The 12,469-nt window shown below is 44.1% G+C and overlaps 1 protein-coding gene across 1 annotated transcript in view; it reads right to left on the bottom strand.

The window, feature by feature from the left end:
- The window catches only part of Ulk4 (unc-51 like kinase 4), a 317,659-nt gene that overhangs the window by 251,679 nt on the left and 53,511 nt on the right, over positions 1–12,469 (bottom strand). Inside the window, exon 19 of the mRNA XM_036191627.1 lies at positions 11,045–11,128. Coding sequence (XP_036047520.1) covers positions 11,045–11,128 — 84 coding nt within the window. The remainder of the gene's footprint in view (positions 1–11,044; positions 11,129–12,469) is intronic.

Raw genomic sequence — 12,469 nt, forward strand, 5'->3', positions numbered from 1 at the left:
TATAAGAATAACCCTCTGAGCACAGCTAGCAAGGATCTGGGAGACAAGCAGCCAGAGCACAAAACCATTCAAACACAGGATCAGAGAGTCCTAAGAAAGACATGTCCACAAGGGTAACAAAACCATGCACAGACTACAATGAACATCAGCACATCACACTGTTTTCAGGAAGCATAAACACGCCTACAGAGGGCTGCAGGGTGGCTCAGCAGGTAAAGATGCTTCTGCCAATCCTGAGTTTGATCCCTAGAACCCACATAGTGGAAAAAGAGAACCAATTCCCATAAGTTGTCCTCTGACCACTGAATACACATCATAATATCTGTATATCCACGTGTGTGCACATATACCCAGTGAATAAAGGAATTAATCAATGAAAAACTTCTTTAAGTGCTTAAATGAATACAAAAACTTCAGCACTCAATGACAAAAAGTTCACTGGCTCTGATATCTCCTTAAATATTCCTGAGAAGACAGGAGAGTGCAGCTCTGCAAAAGAAAATTCAAGGCTGGGGAGAGGGACCAGTTGGTGAACTGCTTGTCTTGTAAGAGGCCTTTGATTCTCAGAACCCATATAAAGAGACTGAGGTATGGTGGCAGGGTTGTAATCCCACTGCTGGGGAGGTAGAGACAGGTGGGTCCCTGAGGCCAGCTCTCCAGCCAGTCTAGCATACGAGGCAAAGTTCAGGCTCAAAATAAATAAATAAATAAAATGGAAGATGTCTAAAGAAAGACAGCTAAGGTTGTCCTCTGGCCTACACACACACACACACACACACACACACACACACACGCACACACACACACACACACACACACACACACACGCGCACACACACACACACACGCACACACACACACACACACACACACACACACACACACACACACACACACACGCACACACACACACACACACACACACGCACACACACACACACACACACACGCACGCACGCACGCACACACACACACACACACACACACACACACACACACACGAAATCCAATTAATAAAAACTCTAATAGACTTAGTGGAAAGATCTGCATTGATTGCTATAGTGCATCCTATACATTCAAGTTGGAAGAGGAAAGACTAAGGAAAAAAATAGTGAGCATAAAAATGATTCCAGCAAAAAAATCTAAAGATGATGCAACATCTCATAAACTCTGGACAGCACTGAAGAGATAGCTCAGTGGTTAACAGGAGCAGAGAAACCAAGTTCTGTTCCTAACATCCACACTGAGCAACTCACAACTGCCTGTAACTCCAGATCCAGGGAATACAATGCTCTCTTCTGCTCTACTTGGGTACTGCACACATGTGTGTGAGCATGCACACACACACACTTAAAAATAATTTTTAAAAAATTTAAAAACAATATGGCTACAAAGGGTATGAGACTATGCTATTCTTGTCATCCTCAATGGAACATCACAAATCAATACTACTGAAAAAAAGTAAATAATACAATAGTGGGGAAAGGTCTTTGTGAGTGACGCATTTCTCATTGAACAGACTAGCGTAATACCGCAGAAAAGCCCTGTTGATCCAGTGCACATGGAGGATCTTTCATTGAGAATGTTCATGCCATTGAACTTAAGGAAGTGATGCAGCAGAGATACCCTGTGAAAGTGATAAAGCAGAGATAGCTACAGGAATTATCACCCGTACGTAAAACATGAACAGACCCACAGTGGAATAAAACCCTCCAGATGGAACACATTTGGGAAAGTCTCCAGTGGAATTCATCACCGATAATTCATACAGGAAAAGATGGGCAGGCAGCAAATGGAAATGTTTCAACTGGAGCTCTCCCCTTATAGGACTTCAGAGAACTCATACTGGAAATAAATTTTGAAATGCACTGAATCAGAAAAATGCTGCGGCTGGGACTCCCATGTTAGGGACCCCATGGGAGAGCATGCTGTAGAAAAACCCTTTAACAAATGTGAAAAGGTTTGTAGGGTAATTCAACCCTAAGTAAATATGATCATTAGTTTTCACTGTCAATTTAACTGGGTTTAGAATCACCTAGGAGACACACTCTTCAACAAGTCTGTGACAAAATTTCCAGAGATGATTAACTCATGCTGCTGATACCAGAGATGATTAACTAAGGAGAGAAGTCCCACTGCCCATGCTGGTGATACCAGAGATGATTAACTAAGGAGAGAAGTCCCACTGCCCATGCTGGTGATACCAGAGATGATTAACTAAGGAGAGAAGTCCCACTGCCCATGCTGGTGATACCAGAGATGATTAACTAGGGAGAGAAGTCCCACTGCTCATGCTGGTGATACCAGAGATGATTAACTAAGGAGAGAAGTCCCACTGCCCATGCTGGTGATACCAGAGATGATTAACTAGGGAGAGAAGTCCCACTGCTCATGCTGGTGATACCAGAGATGATTAACTAAGGAGAGAAGTCCCACTGCCCATGCTGGTGATACCAGAGATGATTAACTAAGGGGAGCAGTCCCACTGCTCATGCTGGTGATACCAGAGATGATTAACTAAGGGGAGCAGTCCCACTGCTCATGCTGGTGATACCAGAGATTAACTAAAGAGAGCAGTCCCACTGCTCATGCTGGTGATACCATAGATGATTAACTAAGGACAGAAGTCCCACTGCTCATGCTGGTGATATCATCCCATGTTCTGAGATCTTAGGTTGAATTAAAAATTAAAGAAAAGGAAAGAAAAGAAAGTCAGCATTCTTCTTTCTCTGATTCCTGATCCACCAAAATGTGAAGAACTGAGAATTCCCAGCCACAAGCTCCCACTGTGGACCTGCCTGCCACCATGCCTTCCCTGCTTTGGCAGACTGTGTACCCTCAAACCACGAGCCAAACAAACCCTCTTCCCTCAGGCTGCAGTAGCCAGGGATCTTATCACAGCATCAAAGGTGGGTAACAAGGCAAAACACAGAAGAACTTTGTTTGGAATAAACCAATATGCTGAATGTGGGAGACCCTTCGGCAGGCTCTCCTCCTTACTGCACTTCTGAGAACTCACACAGAAGAGAGATCTTTCAAAAGCTGGAGTGTGGTAGATTATTCAAAGAATGCTCAGTCCTCACTAAGCATGAAACCATTCTGAAATGAACATCAATTAACATAATAAATATGGAAAACTCCCTAGCCAGATGGCTCAGTTTTTCAGGAAACAAAGAATTTTTTTAGAAAGTTATGAACTTAATAAATGTGGGGAATCCTTCAGTCAGAGCTGTCACCTTGTGCTCTTCAGAGGGTTACAGTGATGAGACCCTTACAAATGGAACCCACTGTAGCTCTCAACTTATCACATAAAGGAAAGAGAACTCATACTGAAGAGAAAAATGCATACAGGTATAGTGAACGTGGAATAGCACTTAAAGAGAGTTCTTATCTTCTCTTACACTCGAGAAACCACAGAAGTAGAAAAACCCAAATATGTAATCTAACGAAAGTCTTTAAGTGCCGGCCTCAAAGGCTTTTTCCCAGAGTTCAAAGGAGACTCTACAACCAGCTAAGGATCTAATCTGAGGGATAAGGAGTGAGTCTATGCACTGTACTTTTTCAGTCCATGTCTCTTTATTGTTCTAAGTAAGTTTCTCCAAATACAGCGAGGGTATTGGCTTATATACATGTACAAACAATAATTTTTTGGCAATGGAATGCAAGGCTTGGAAGTTTCAGGGTCATAGAGAAAGACAATAAGATTCACACATAGAGCAATAACTGTCAGCTTTTATTACTGAACAATGTGTGAGTGGCTAGTGGAAGTTTTCTGGTGAGGTCAACTAGGGATTCAATCAACAAAGGAGTCTAAAGAAAGAAATCGTGCACTTAAACAACATTCCTAAGTGTGGCAAGGTATTAAGCTAAGAATCTATTAATCAGTAAAGATCACAAATAGGGTAAAGCTGTCTTTTCTCCACGCACTGCTCTCAAATGGCTCTTGTGAGCCATTTTTCCAATGGGCTGGATAAGTACCCTTGGTTACTAGGCAACCTACATCAGCAATAGAAGAATAGGTGCAGCTTTTGGTCTACTGAAGCACTTTTGCTATGATCAGTTGCTAAAAAAAGACTTTTAGATCTAAGGATTACACCTAGGCTGCAGAACAAAAGAAACAAGACCTGGCACTGACCAGAAGTAGCAGCAGCAGCAAAAGGTCTTCAGGGAGTCTGTGGGGAAGTTTACCCCCACCCCATCCCACCCCTGGAGCCAGCAAAGGGCTGATTACCTTTTCCATTAGTTTCACAGGGTAAATGCAAGCAATAAATCTTTAAGCTACAATCTTGTGTTAAAAACTGAGGTGAAAATAAGTGCAAGGAATTAAGAATTTACGGTTAGTAGCTGGGCGTTGATGGCGCACGCCTTTAACCCCAGCACTCAGGAGGCAGAGCCAGGTGGATCTCTGTGAGTTCAAGGCCAGCCTGGTCTATGGAGCAAGATCCAGGACAGTCACCAAAACTACACAGAGAAACCCTGTCTCAAAAAAAAGTTTAAGGTTAGTGAGGTTAGTGCAGGATAATGTTTCTCTTATCTGCAGGCAAGGTGAAGTGCAGGGCACATTTTTACCCTATCTATCTAAAGGTTGCAAATCAAGTAGACATGTGGTAATTCTTTGTCCTTGAATGTCTGAAAATGTCTCAAACGAAATACTTGTACCTGGAAACTAACACTGGTCAAATGCCTGCCAATAAAGATAATTGCAGGAAGGCAGACTCTGAGTTTATGTTGATAAAAAGGAACAAAGACATGATTGTGGGAAGTGGTTTTTGACTTTGTGACTGTTTTCGCACATAGCCAGGGGAAGTTATTAATAGACCCCAATGCATAGGAAAAACTGTGCCCAATAAATGATCATATTGCTAGAAACTTTTGGGAAATGAAGCCCAAGGTTGTAACAGATGAGAAGGCTACAATCTCACAGAAGAAATGCAGTGCAGGAAACAGCGGTTGTATTCAAAAGGCAATGACACCCAAACGCCTTGCATTTTGGTTTAACTCCTCCACCAGAACGCGTGGTTCTAATGGGCTGGCCCTGTCAATGACGGCTGGCAGCAGTAATCACTGTGGGAAAGCTTTCTGTAAGAATCCTTCCCCGATTATTCATCAGAGGCCGCACAGTGGAACACTGCAAAGGCAGTGAGTATGGATGTGCCTTGTAGGCACTTGGCCCTATCTTCATCACCAGGAAATCATAATGAGAAAAAACATAACAGGATTTGTTTAGAGATTTTTGTCTTACTGAACATTTGACAATACACAAAAGAAAGCTATAAAGATATCAGTAAAAGTTGTCCTTGTTATTTAAAATGAAATCTCCTTTAGGAGAAATCGTAGGAATAAAAAAGAAGGGAAGTTTCCAGAAAGCAGGTAGCCCTCACTCGACAGAAAACAACCGAGAACATAGCTCTGAACTACTACAGCTCAACTCCTCCGCTGAGGTGTCTGTGGAGTGAAGCTGTCACAGGGGCCTGTGCCGCGATGCAAAGGAAGCCTCTGTCAACAATGCCAATCTAACCAGAAATACAATACGCGTGTTTATCTAGATGGAGCATCGGATAGATGTCAGAACATAGTCCTGTGAGGAGAATTCTGAGTGCTTGTGAGAAAACAAGTCTTGTGACCTCAGCCTCTTCAGAAACATGGAATTGTTCTTGGATTATGCTTCCATGACCCTCCCAGGTATAGCAAATAGGAGTAAGTTTACTTTAGATTATTCATTACAATTGACTATTGTTATGTATTTATATACCTCTGTTTTTGTCATGGACAGCTTGTCCTTGTGACCGTACACTTTACTCATGTGACTCCTCTTCACCTTCAAAGTATGAATTGTCTGATGGTCTGAATAAAGTTGGCTATTGCATGAGACTTTAGTCCACCTCATTTTTAGGATCTGCTTTCCCAGGTCTCACCACCTCTAGAACAGTAAACAAATAGAAGGCTTTGGCTTTGCAAAGCACTTTCTGCATAATTATACAAAGACAGGTTGATCTTACAGTTATAAGGTATCTTATTTAGGGTTTCTATTGCTGTGAAGAGACACACAGCAATTCTTACAAAGGAAAACATTTAATTGAGGTGGCAGCTTACAGTTTCAGAGGTTTAATCCATTATCATGGTGGGACATGGCAGTATGCAGGCAGACATGGTTCTGGACAAAGAGGTGAGAGTTCTACATCTTGATCCACAGGCAACAGGAAGTCAACTGTCTACCACTTTAGGTGTAGTTTGAGCATATGAGACCTCAGAGCTGCCCCACAGTGACACACTTCCTCCAACAAGGACACATCTTTTGATAGTACCACTCCCTATAGGCCAAGCATTCAAACATGAGTCCATGTGAGCCAATCCTATTCAAACCCATGATATAAAGGGAAGATCAAGAAGCCTTTAAGGCACAGAATATGGACTACTAAGTCTGAATTGAAGAAAGAAAACACTATAGAATTGAATGTGGTGTTAACTTATGATGGAGATTAGTCAAAGATTATTGATGGTAGTGGGGGGTGCCCCTGGGAACCCATGCTTCTGCCTATACCAGTAAACTCACTGAGTTACCCAATGAAATGTGATAATTTCCCTCATGTTTTCTCATTGTTCAGTGTTTCTCAAGTACAGATTTGATAGTAAAATTTCAGAAAAAAAATCTATAAACAAACAAATGGGATAATTTAACTGAAGAAATGAAACTGTAAAATAATAATGGAAGAAATTGAAGATGGTATGGATAAATAGAAAGATGTTGCACGTTCATCACCTGGAGGGATTAACATTACCAAAGGATATCAAAAGACACAATGGCTTCTCTATTTAAGTTCTAAAACCAGTATTAAAAGAAATAGAATCACAAAGGGCCCCAAACAGCCATATTAGGAGCCAGGTGTGTGGCACACACCAGTGAAACCAGCACCTGGAAAACAGAGACAGGACTGGGAGTTGGAAGGCAGCCTTGGCTATACAGGAGGCCAACCAAGGTTACACACTACATGACCATCTCTAAAACCAAAACAACAAAAAGGCATATAAATATCAACAGATAAAAGGGGAAAGTCTTTATAATGAATAGATAAATGTATCTACATTAACTATAAGGACTTCATTGTTTTTACATTTATTTATTTCAGGGAATGGTGTACATGTGCAGAGGTCAGAGGACAACTTTCAGGAATCAAATGAAGAAATCAGGTTCAGTGGGGCTTTTTCCTCTAAGCCACCTCATCCACCCTTAAGACCTTCTGCTGTCAGCAGATGCTATAAAGAAAGGAAAAGAGGCAACCACAAGTTAAAAGTGCCCACACCATGGGGCTGGAGAGTTGGTTCAGCTATTAAGAGCATTGTGTTCCCAGCACCCACAGAGGACAGCTGACGACTGTCTGAATCTCCAAGGGATCTGACACCTTCTTCTGGCCACAGTGGGCACCTGCAACCATGTGCACAAAACCACACACACATACACACACACACACACACACACACACTTAAAAATAAATCCATTTAAGCCCCTGTAACACATAATCACAGATGACAAATGAGAATACACATGGATTCCTTTGGGCAGAGTGACATGGTGTATGCAGTTTTTTTTTCCAACATTTCAGAAAACAAAGGCACAAATAAATGCATTTTAAATGTGTCACCATAAAGTAGGGGGACAAAATGGTAACAGTGTGGGTGAGGAAAATGGGGTTCTCACAGCTAAGAACACTGAATTGCTTCTCCAACAGAGAATCTTCATAAATTACATATGTACACACATGTACACACAACATATATAATTCGAGGTATTAAAAAGCAAGCATGTTGCCGAGTGGTGGTGGCACATGCCTTTAATCCCAGCACTTGAGAGGCAGAGCTGGGTGGATGTCTGTGGGTTCAAGGCCAGCCTGGTCTACAGAGCAAGTTCCAGAACAGGCAGGGCTACATAGAGAAACCCTGTTTCAAAAAACAAAACAAACAAACAAAATAACAAACAAACAAAAACATGTTACTGAAACACAAAACTTTATCTCTAATTTTAAAATTGTTAGTAATAATTTAGTGAACAAATATCATTCTCCATGTTGTGTCATCTGCAAAACTTGTACACAGAGACCGAAAGGCAAAAGTAAGAAGCAGAACGCCCATTCTCTCAGACACGGAGCCCAACCCAGTGACTTTTGATGCCTCCAGGAGTCCCCACCCCAAAGGAGACCAGTGGCCACATACAATTTACCAACTAAAGTGTGTAAATTATCTGTCCAGACAGGACTCTACACACCCAGAACATACTGTCACAGAAAATCCCTATTTCCCCTGGGACGGGTAATTCATTACTTCTCTCCCCCCCCCTCCCTCTCTTCCTCTCTCTCCCCACCCACTATGTTTCTGCCTACAGTATCTATTGTTCATTAAAACTTTTATATCTTGTCTGCTCTGTAAACATGTACATACTTACCACTCTCACCCTGAACACATTGTTCCCACCTCAGCAATAAGACAGTGAGAAAAGTCTGGAGAAAAGACACTCCCAAGGTTCTACCAGGAGACAACAATGTCAACTTTAAAAATAAAGACGGAGGGCTGGAGAGATGGCTCAGAGGTTAAGAGCACTGGCTGTTCTTCCAGAGGACCTGAGTTTAATTCCCAGCAAACACATGGTGGCCCACAACCATCTATAATGAGATCTGGTGCCCTCTTCTGACCTCTAGGCATATGTGCAGACAAAACACTGTATATATAATCAATCAATCAATCAATCAAAAAATCTTTTCAGGCCTGCCTGCTCACCACTGGCATGTGGTTGAGGTCTTACACCAGCTTCTTTGGCCCTTACATCCTTGACATACTAATTCTCATGTTCATCTTGTCTCCCCAAGAGGTGAGGCTAGTGGTCAACAGGACGATCCCCTTCTTCGCCTGTGTTCCCCAAGTGCCCTAGCTTAAGGCTGTGAGTGATAAGTCAGAGCATGGTCCTGGCTGCAGTTGAGGACCCTATTCTCACGTTACTAATCAAGGATGATGCATTAAACCCCATGTCACATGCACCATCATGACAGAGGACCTACAGACTGAGAGCCCATAGGCTCATGGAGTTGAATGCTTGGACACCAGGGAGTAGCACTATTAGGAGGTGTGGTCTTGTTGGAAGAAGTGTGTTGCTGGGGCAGGGGGAGCCTCTGAGGTTTCAGGTGCTCAAGCCAGGCCCAGTACTTCTTTCTGCTGCCTGAGGATCAAGATGCAGAACTCTCAGCTCCTTTTCCAGCACCATGTCTGCCTGCATGCCGCCATGCTTCCCAAACCTCTGAAACTATAAGCTAGCACCAATTGAATACTTTCCTTTATAAGAGCTGCCACAGTCATGGTATCTCTTCACAGCAATGGACACTGGCCAAGACAATGACCACTAAGGAGCATCTCAGCCTGCATACCCATTGCTGGAACCCTCCTCCACTGCCATGTGACACCCACTGCTAGAACCCTCCTCCACTGCCATGTGACACTGGAAGGAAAATGTTCATCCTGATGTGTCTTTTTCATTCTTGTGCTAGGCCAGTTTGGTGGGGTTTTTTGTTTTTTGGGTTTTTTGTTGTTGTTGTTGCCGTTTGTTTGTTGGGTTTTTTTTGTTTGTTTGTTTTTCAAGACAGGGTTTCTCTGTGTAGCTTTGCACCTTTCCTGGAACTCACTCTGTAGCCCAGGCTGGCCTCAACTCACAGAGATCCGCCTGCCTCTGCTTCCCAAGGGCTAGGATTAAAGGTGTGGGCCACCACCGCCTGGCACTAGACCAGTTTTTAAGCACGATGCGTGGTAACATAAAGGCTATATGACAATGGCCATAAGGTAGTCATCTGTGTGGAGCTCAGGGGGAAGCGACAAGCTCATCATGGGTCAGGTGGGCTCACAGAGGGCTCTGTACACATCTTGCCTGCTGGGCTGCCCTAGAAAATCCTGGGCAGAGGCAGGGTAATTAACAGAATCTTATAAAGTAGTGGTTCTCAACCTTCCTCATGTTGTGGTGACTCCCCCAACCATAAAATTATTCTGTTGCTACTTCATAACTATAATTTTGCTGCTGTTATGAATCTTAATGTAAATATATGATATGCAGAATATCTGATATGCAACACACAGGTTGAGAATCACTGCTATAGAAGATAGTCAGGCCACACTGTCTCTATTTCTTCCCACCATCTTTTTTTCCTTTTTTTTTTTTTTTTCCCCTGAGACAGAGTTTCTCTGTGTAGCCCTGGCTGTCCTGGAACTCACTCTATAGACCAAGGTGACCTTGAATTCACAGTGCTCTGTGGTGGTATTGTGTTCCCCAAAATATTAAGCACCCTAATACATTTATCTGGGGTCAGAGAACAGACAGCCACTAGATACAGAGGTTAGAAAATGGTGGCACTTACACCTTTAATCCTAGCATTCCAGAGACAGAGATTGGATCTCTGTGAGTTCAAGGCCACAGTAAAAATAGCCAGGCATGGTGACACTCACCTTTAATCCCAAGAAGTGAGCCTTTAATCCCAGGGAGTGATGGCAAAACCAGAAAGATATATAAGGCGAAAAGACCAGAAACTAGAAACATTTTGGCTGGTTAAGCATTTGGCTAGTTAAGCTTTCAGGCTTCCAGCAGCAGTTCAGCTGAGATTCATTCTGGATAAGGACTCAGAAGCTTCTAGTCTGAGGAAACAGGATCAGCTGAGGAACTGGCAAGGTGAGGTAGCTGTGGCTTGTTCTGCTTCTCTGATCTTCCAGCATTCACCCCGATACCTGGCCCAGGTTTGCTTTTATTAATAACACCTTTTAAGACTCATGCTACAGAGCTCCATCTGCCTCTGCCTCCTGAGTGCTGGGATTAAAGGCGTGCACCACCATACCTGGCTTTCCCATCATCTTTTATGCAGGACACTTAAGCAAGGATGCAGCCTGCCCGATTATTTAAATTCAGGAGCAATAGTTGGTTGACAGGCAATTGCGCACTGCTGCAGGCTGCGCTCTGGCTCCTCGCTCGTCTCCTGGACCGCAGTGGCCAGGGCCGCAGAGGACAACAAATGTTCCTTACCCCTTCCCGGAGGCACCTCATAAGCACAGTGTACGCAGCCAAGGGGACAGCCCAGCAGTCCCTGGAGTGCTGTTTTTTTTCTTCCTAAAAAAATGACAGTGAGGAAAGACCGTGAAAGTAGTGCCACAGGAGATCTCCAACATTCAAGCAAAAGCTGCCAAGCACACAGCTGAAGCTTTCCAGGTCCGCTGGAATCACCACTTGCTCCCGACATTTGGACTTGACCTGGGGTCTCTTACTGCATGTGCACACACAGTATTTCTGCTTCTTGTCTTGCACAGGGTGCTGAGCAGGCCCTCGCACAGCCAGCTGTGCCCTCATCCCACAGCGCAGCACCCATTATCTGGAGTGAGGCGAAGATGCAGTGCTCACCTCCTACTGGAGTGACTATGGCAAAAGCCCAGGCTCAGGCAGCCTCAACAGACGAGACCGGGCCACTCAGCCTGTACAAGCCTTAAACAGACAAGGAGCAGCGAAAAGCAGAGGGAGAGGAAAACGCACCGGGAAGGTGAAGACAGAGCGGCAGGTGACCTAGTCCATCTGCCCCCTGCCCTGGCCTCTCCCTCAGCCACTTGGATCACTTGGCTACAATTCTCCACTCCCACCAAAAGCCTGAAATGCCCTCCACTCTCTGGGTTTTCTGCTTCTCTGACCAACTATCTGTATTTCTATATCTAACCTGTGACCCTCCTGCCACCTGGTGCAGTCTCCCCTCCTCAGAGAATCTGCGAGAAAGAAATAACCACGTCCGCCATCCACCCACTGCACACACTGAGATGCACCACTCTACCCGATGCCCAGTGTCCTGTTGGGACAGCCCCCACTCCTTCACACACACTGGGAGAAGGCTTCCCTCCTGTCCTGCCTTCTCCAGGCCCATGGTAGCAAACAGCCCTCCCTCTATCATTCCTGGACACAATTTGTCTTCCCTCCACTGACTCTTGTCTCCACCTCAGGAGGTTCGCCATCTCCCTCTCCAGACTATCGGAAGTTTAAGGACATCCTCAGCTACACAGTATATTCCAAGCCTGCCTGGGCTCCTTCCACCTCATCACTTCATACAACCCCCTTCCACTTGCTCCTCAGTCTCCTCAGCCCGCTCTACCTGACTCTGTATGCCCACTCCAAGTAAAAATGCATAAGCAGCTGGGCGGTGGTGGCACACACCTTTAACTCCAGTACTCGGGAGGCAGAGCCAGGCAAATCTCTGTGAGTTCGAGGCCAGCCTCGAGTGAGATCCAGGACAAGTACCAAAGCTACACAGAGAAACCCTGTCTCAAAAAACAAAAAACAAAACAAAACAAAAAAAAACAAAAAAAAAAAGCATAAATAGAAGGTGTTGAGTTACCAACCAGTTCTGTGGTGTGTACAGTGCAGTGTATGGTGTGTGTTTGTGTTCACATACATATAGGTGTGACAGCCAGA

Source organism: Onychomys torridus, chromosome 7, assembly GCF_903995425.1.
Source record: "Onychomys torridus chromosome 7, mOncTor1.1, whole genome shotgun sequence".
Classification (NCBI taxonomy): domain Eukaryota; kingdom Metazoa; phylum Chordata; class Mammalia; order Rodentia; family Cricetidae; genus Onychomys; species Onychomys torridus.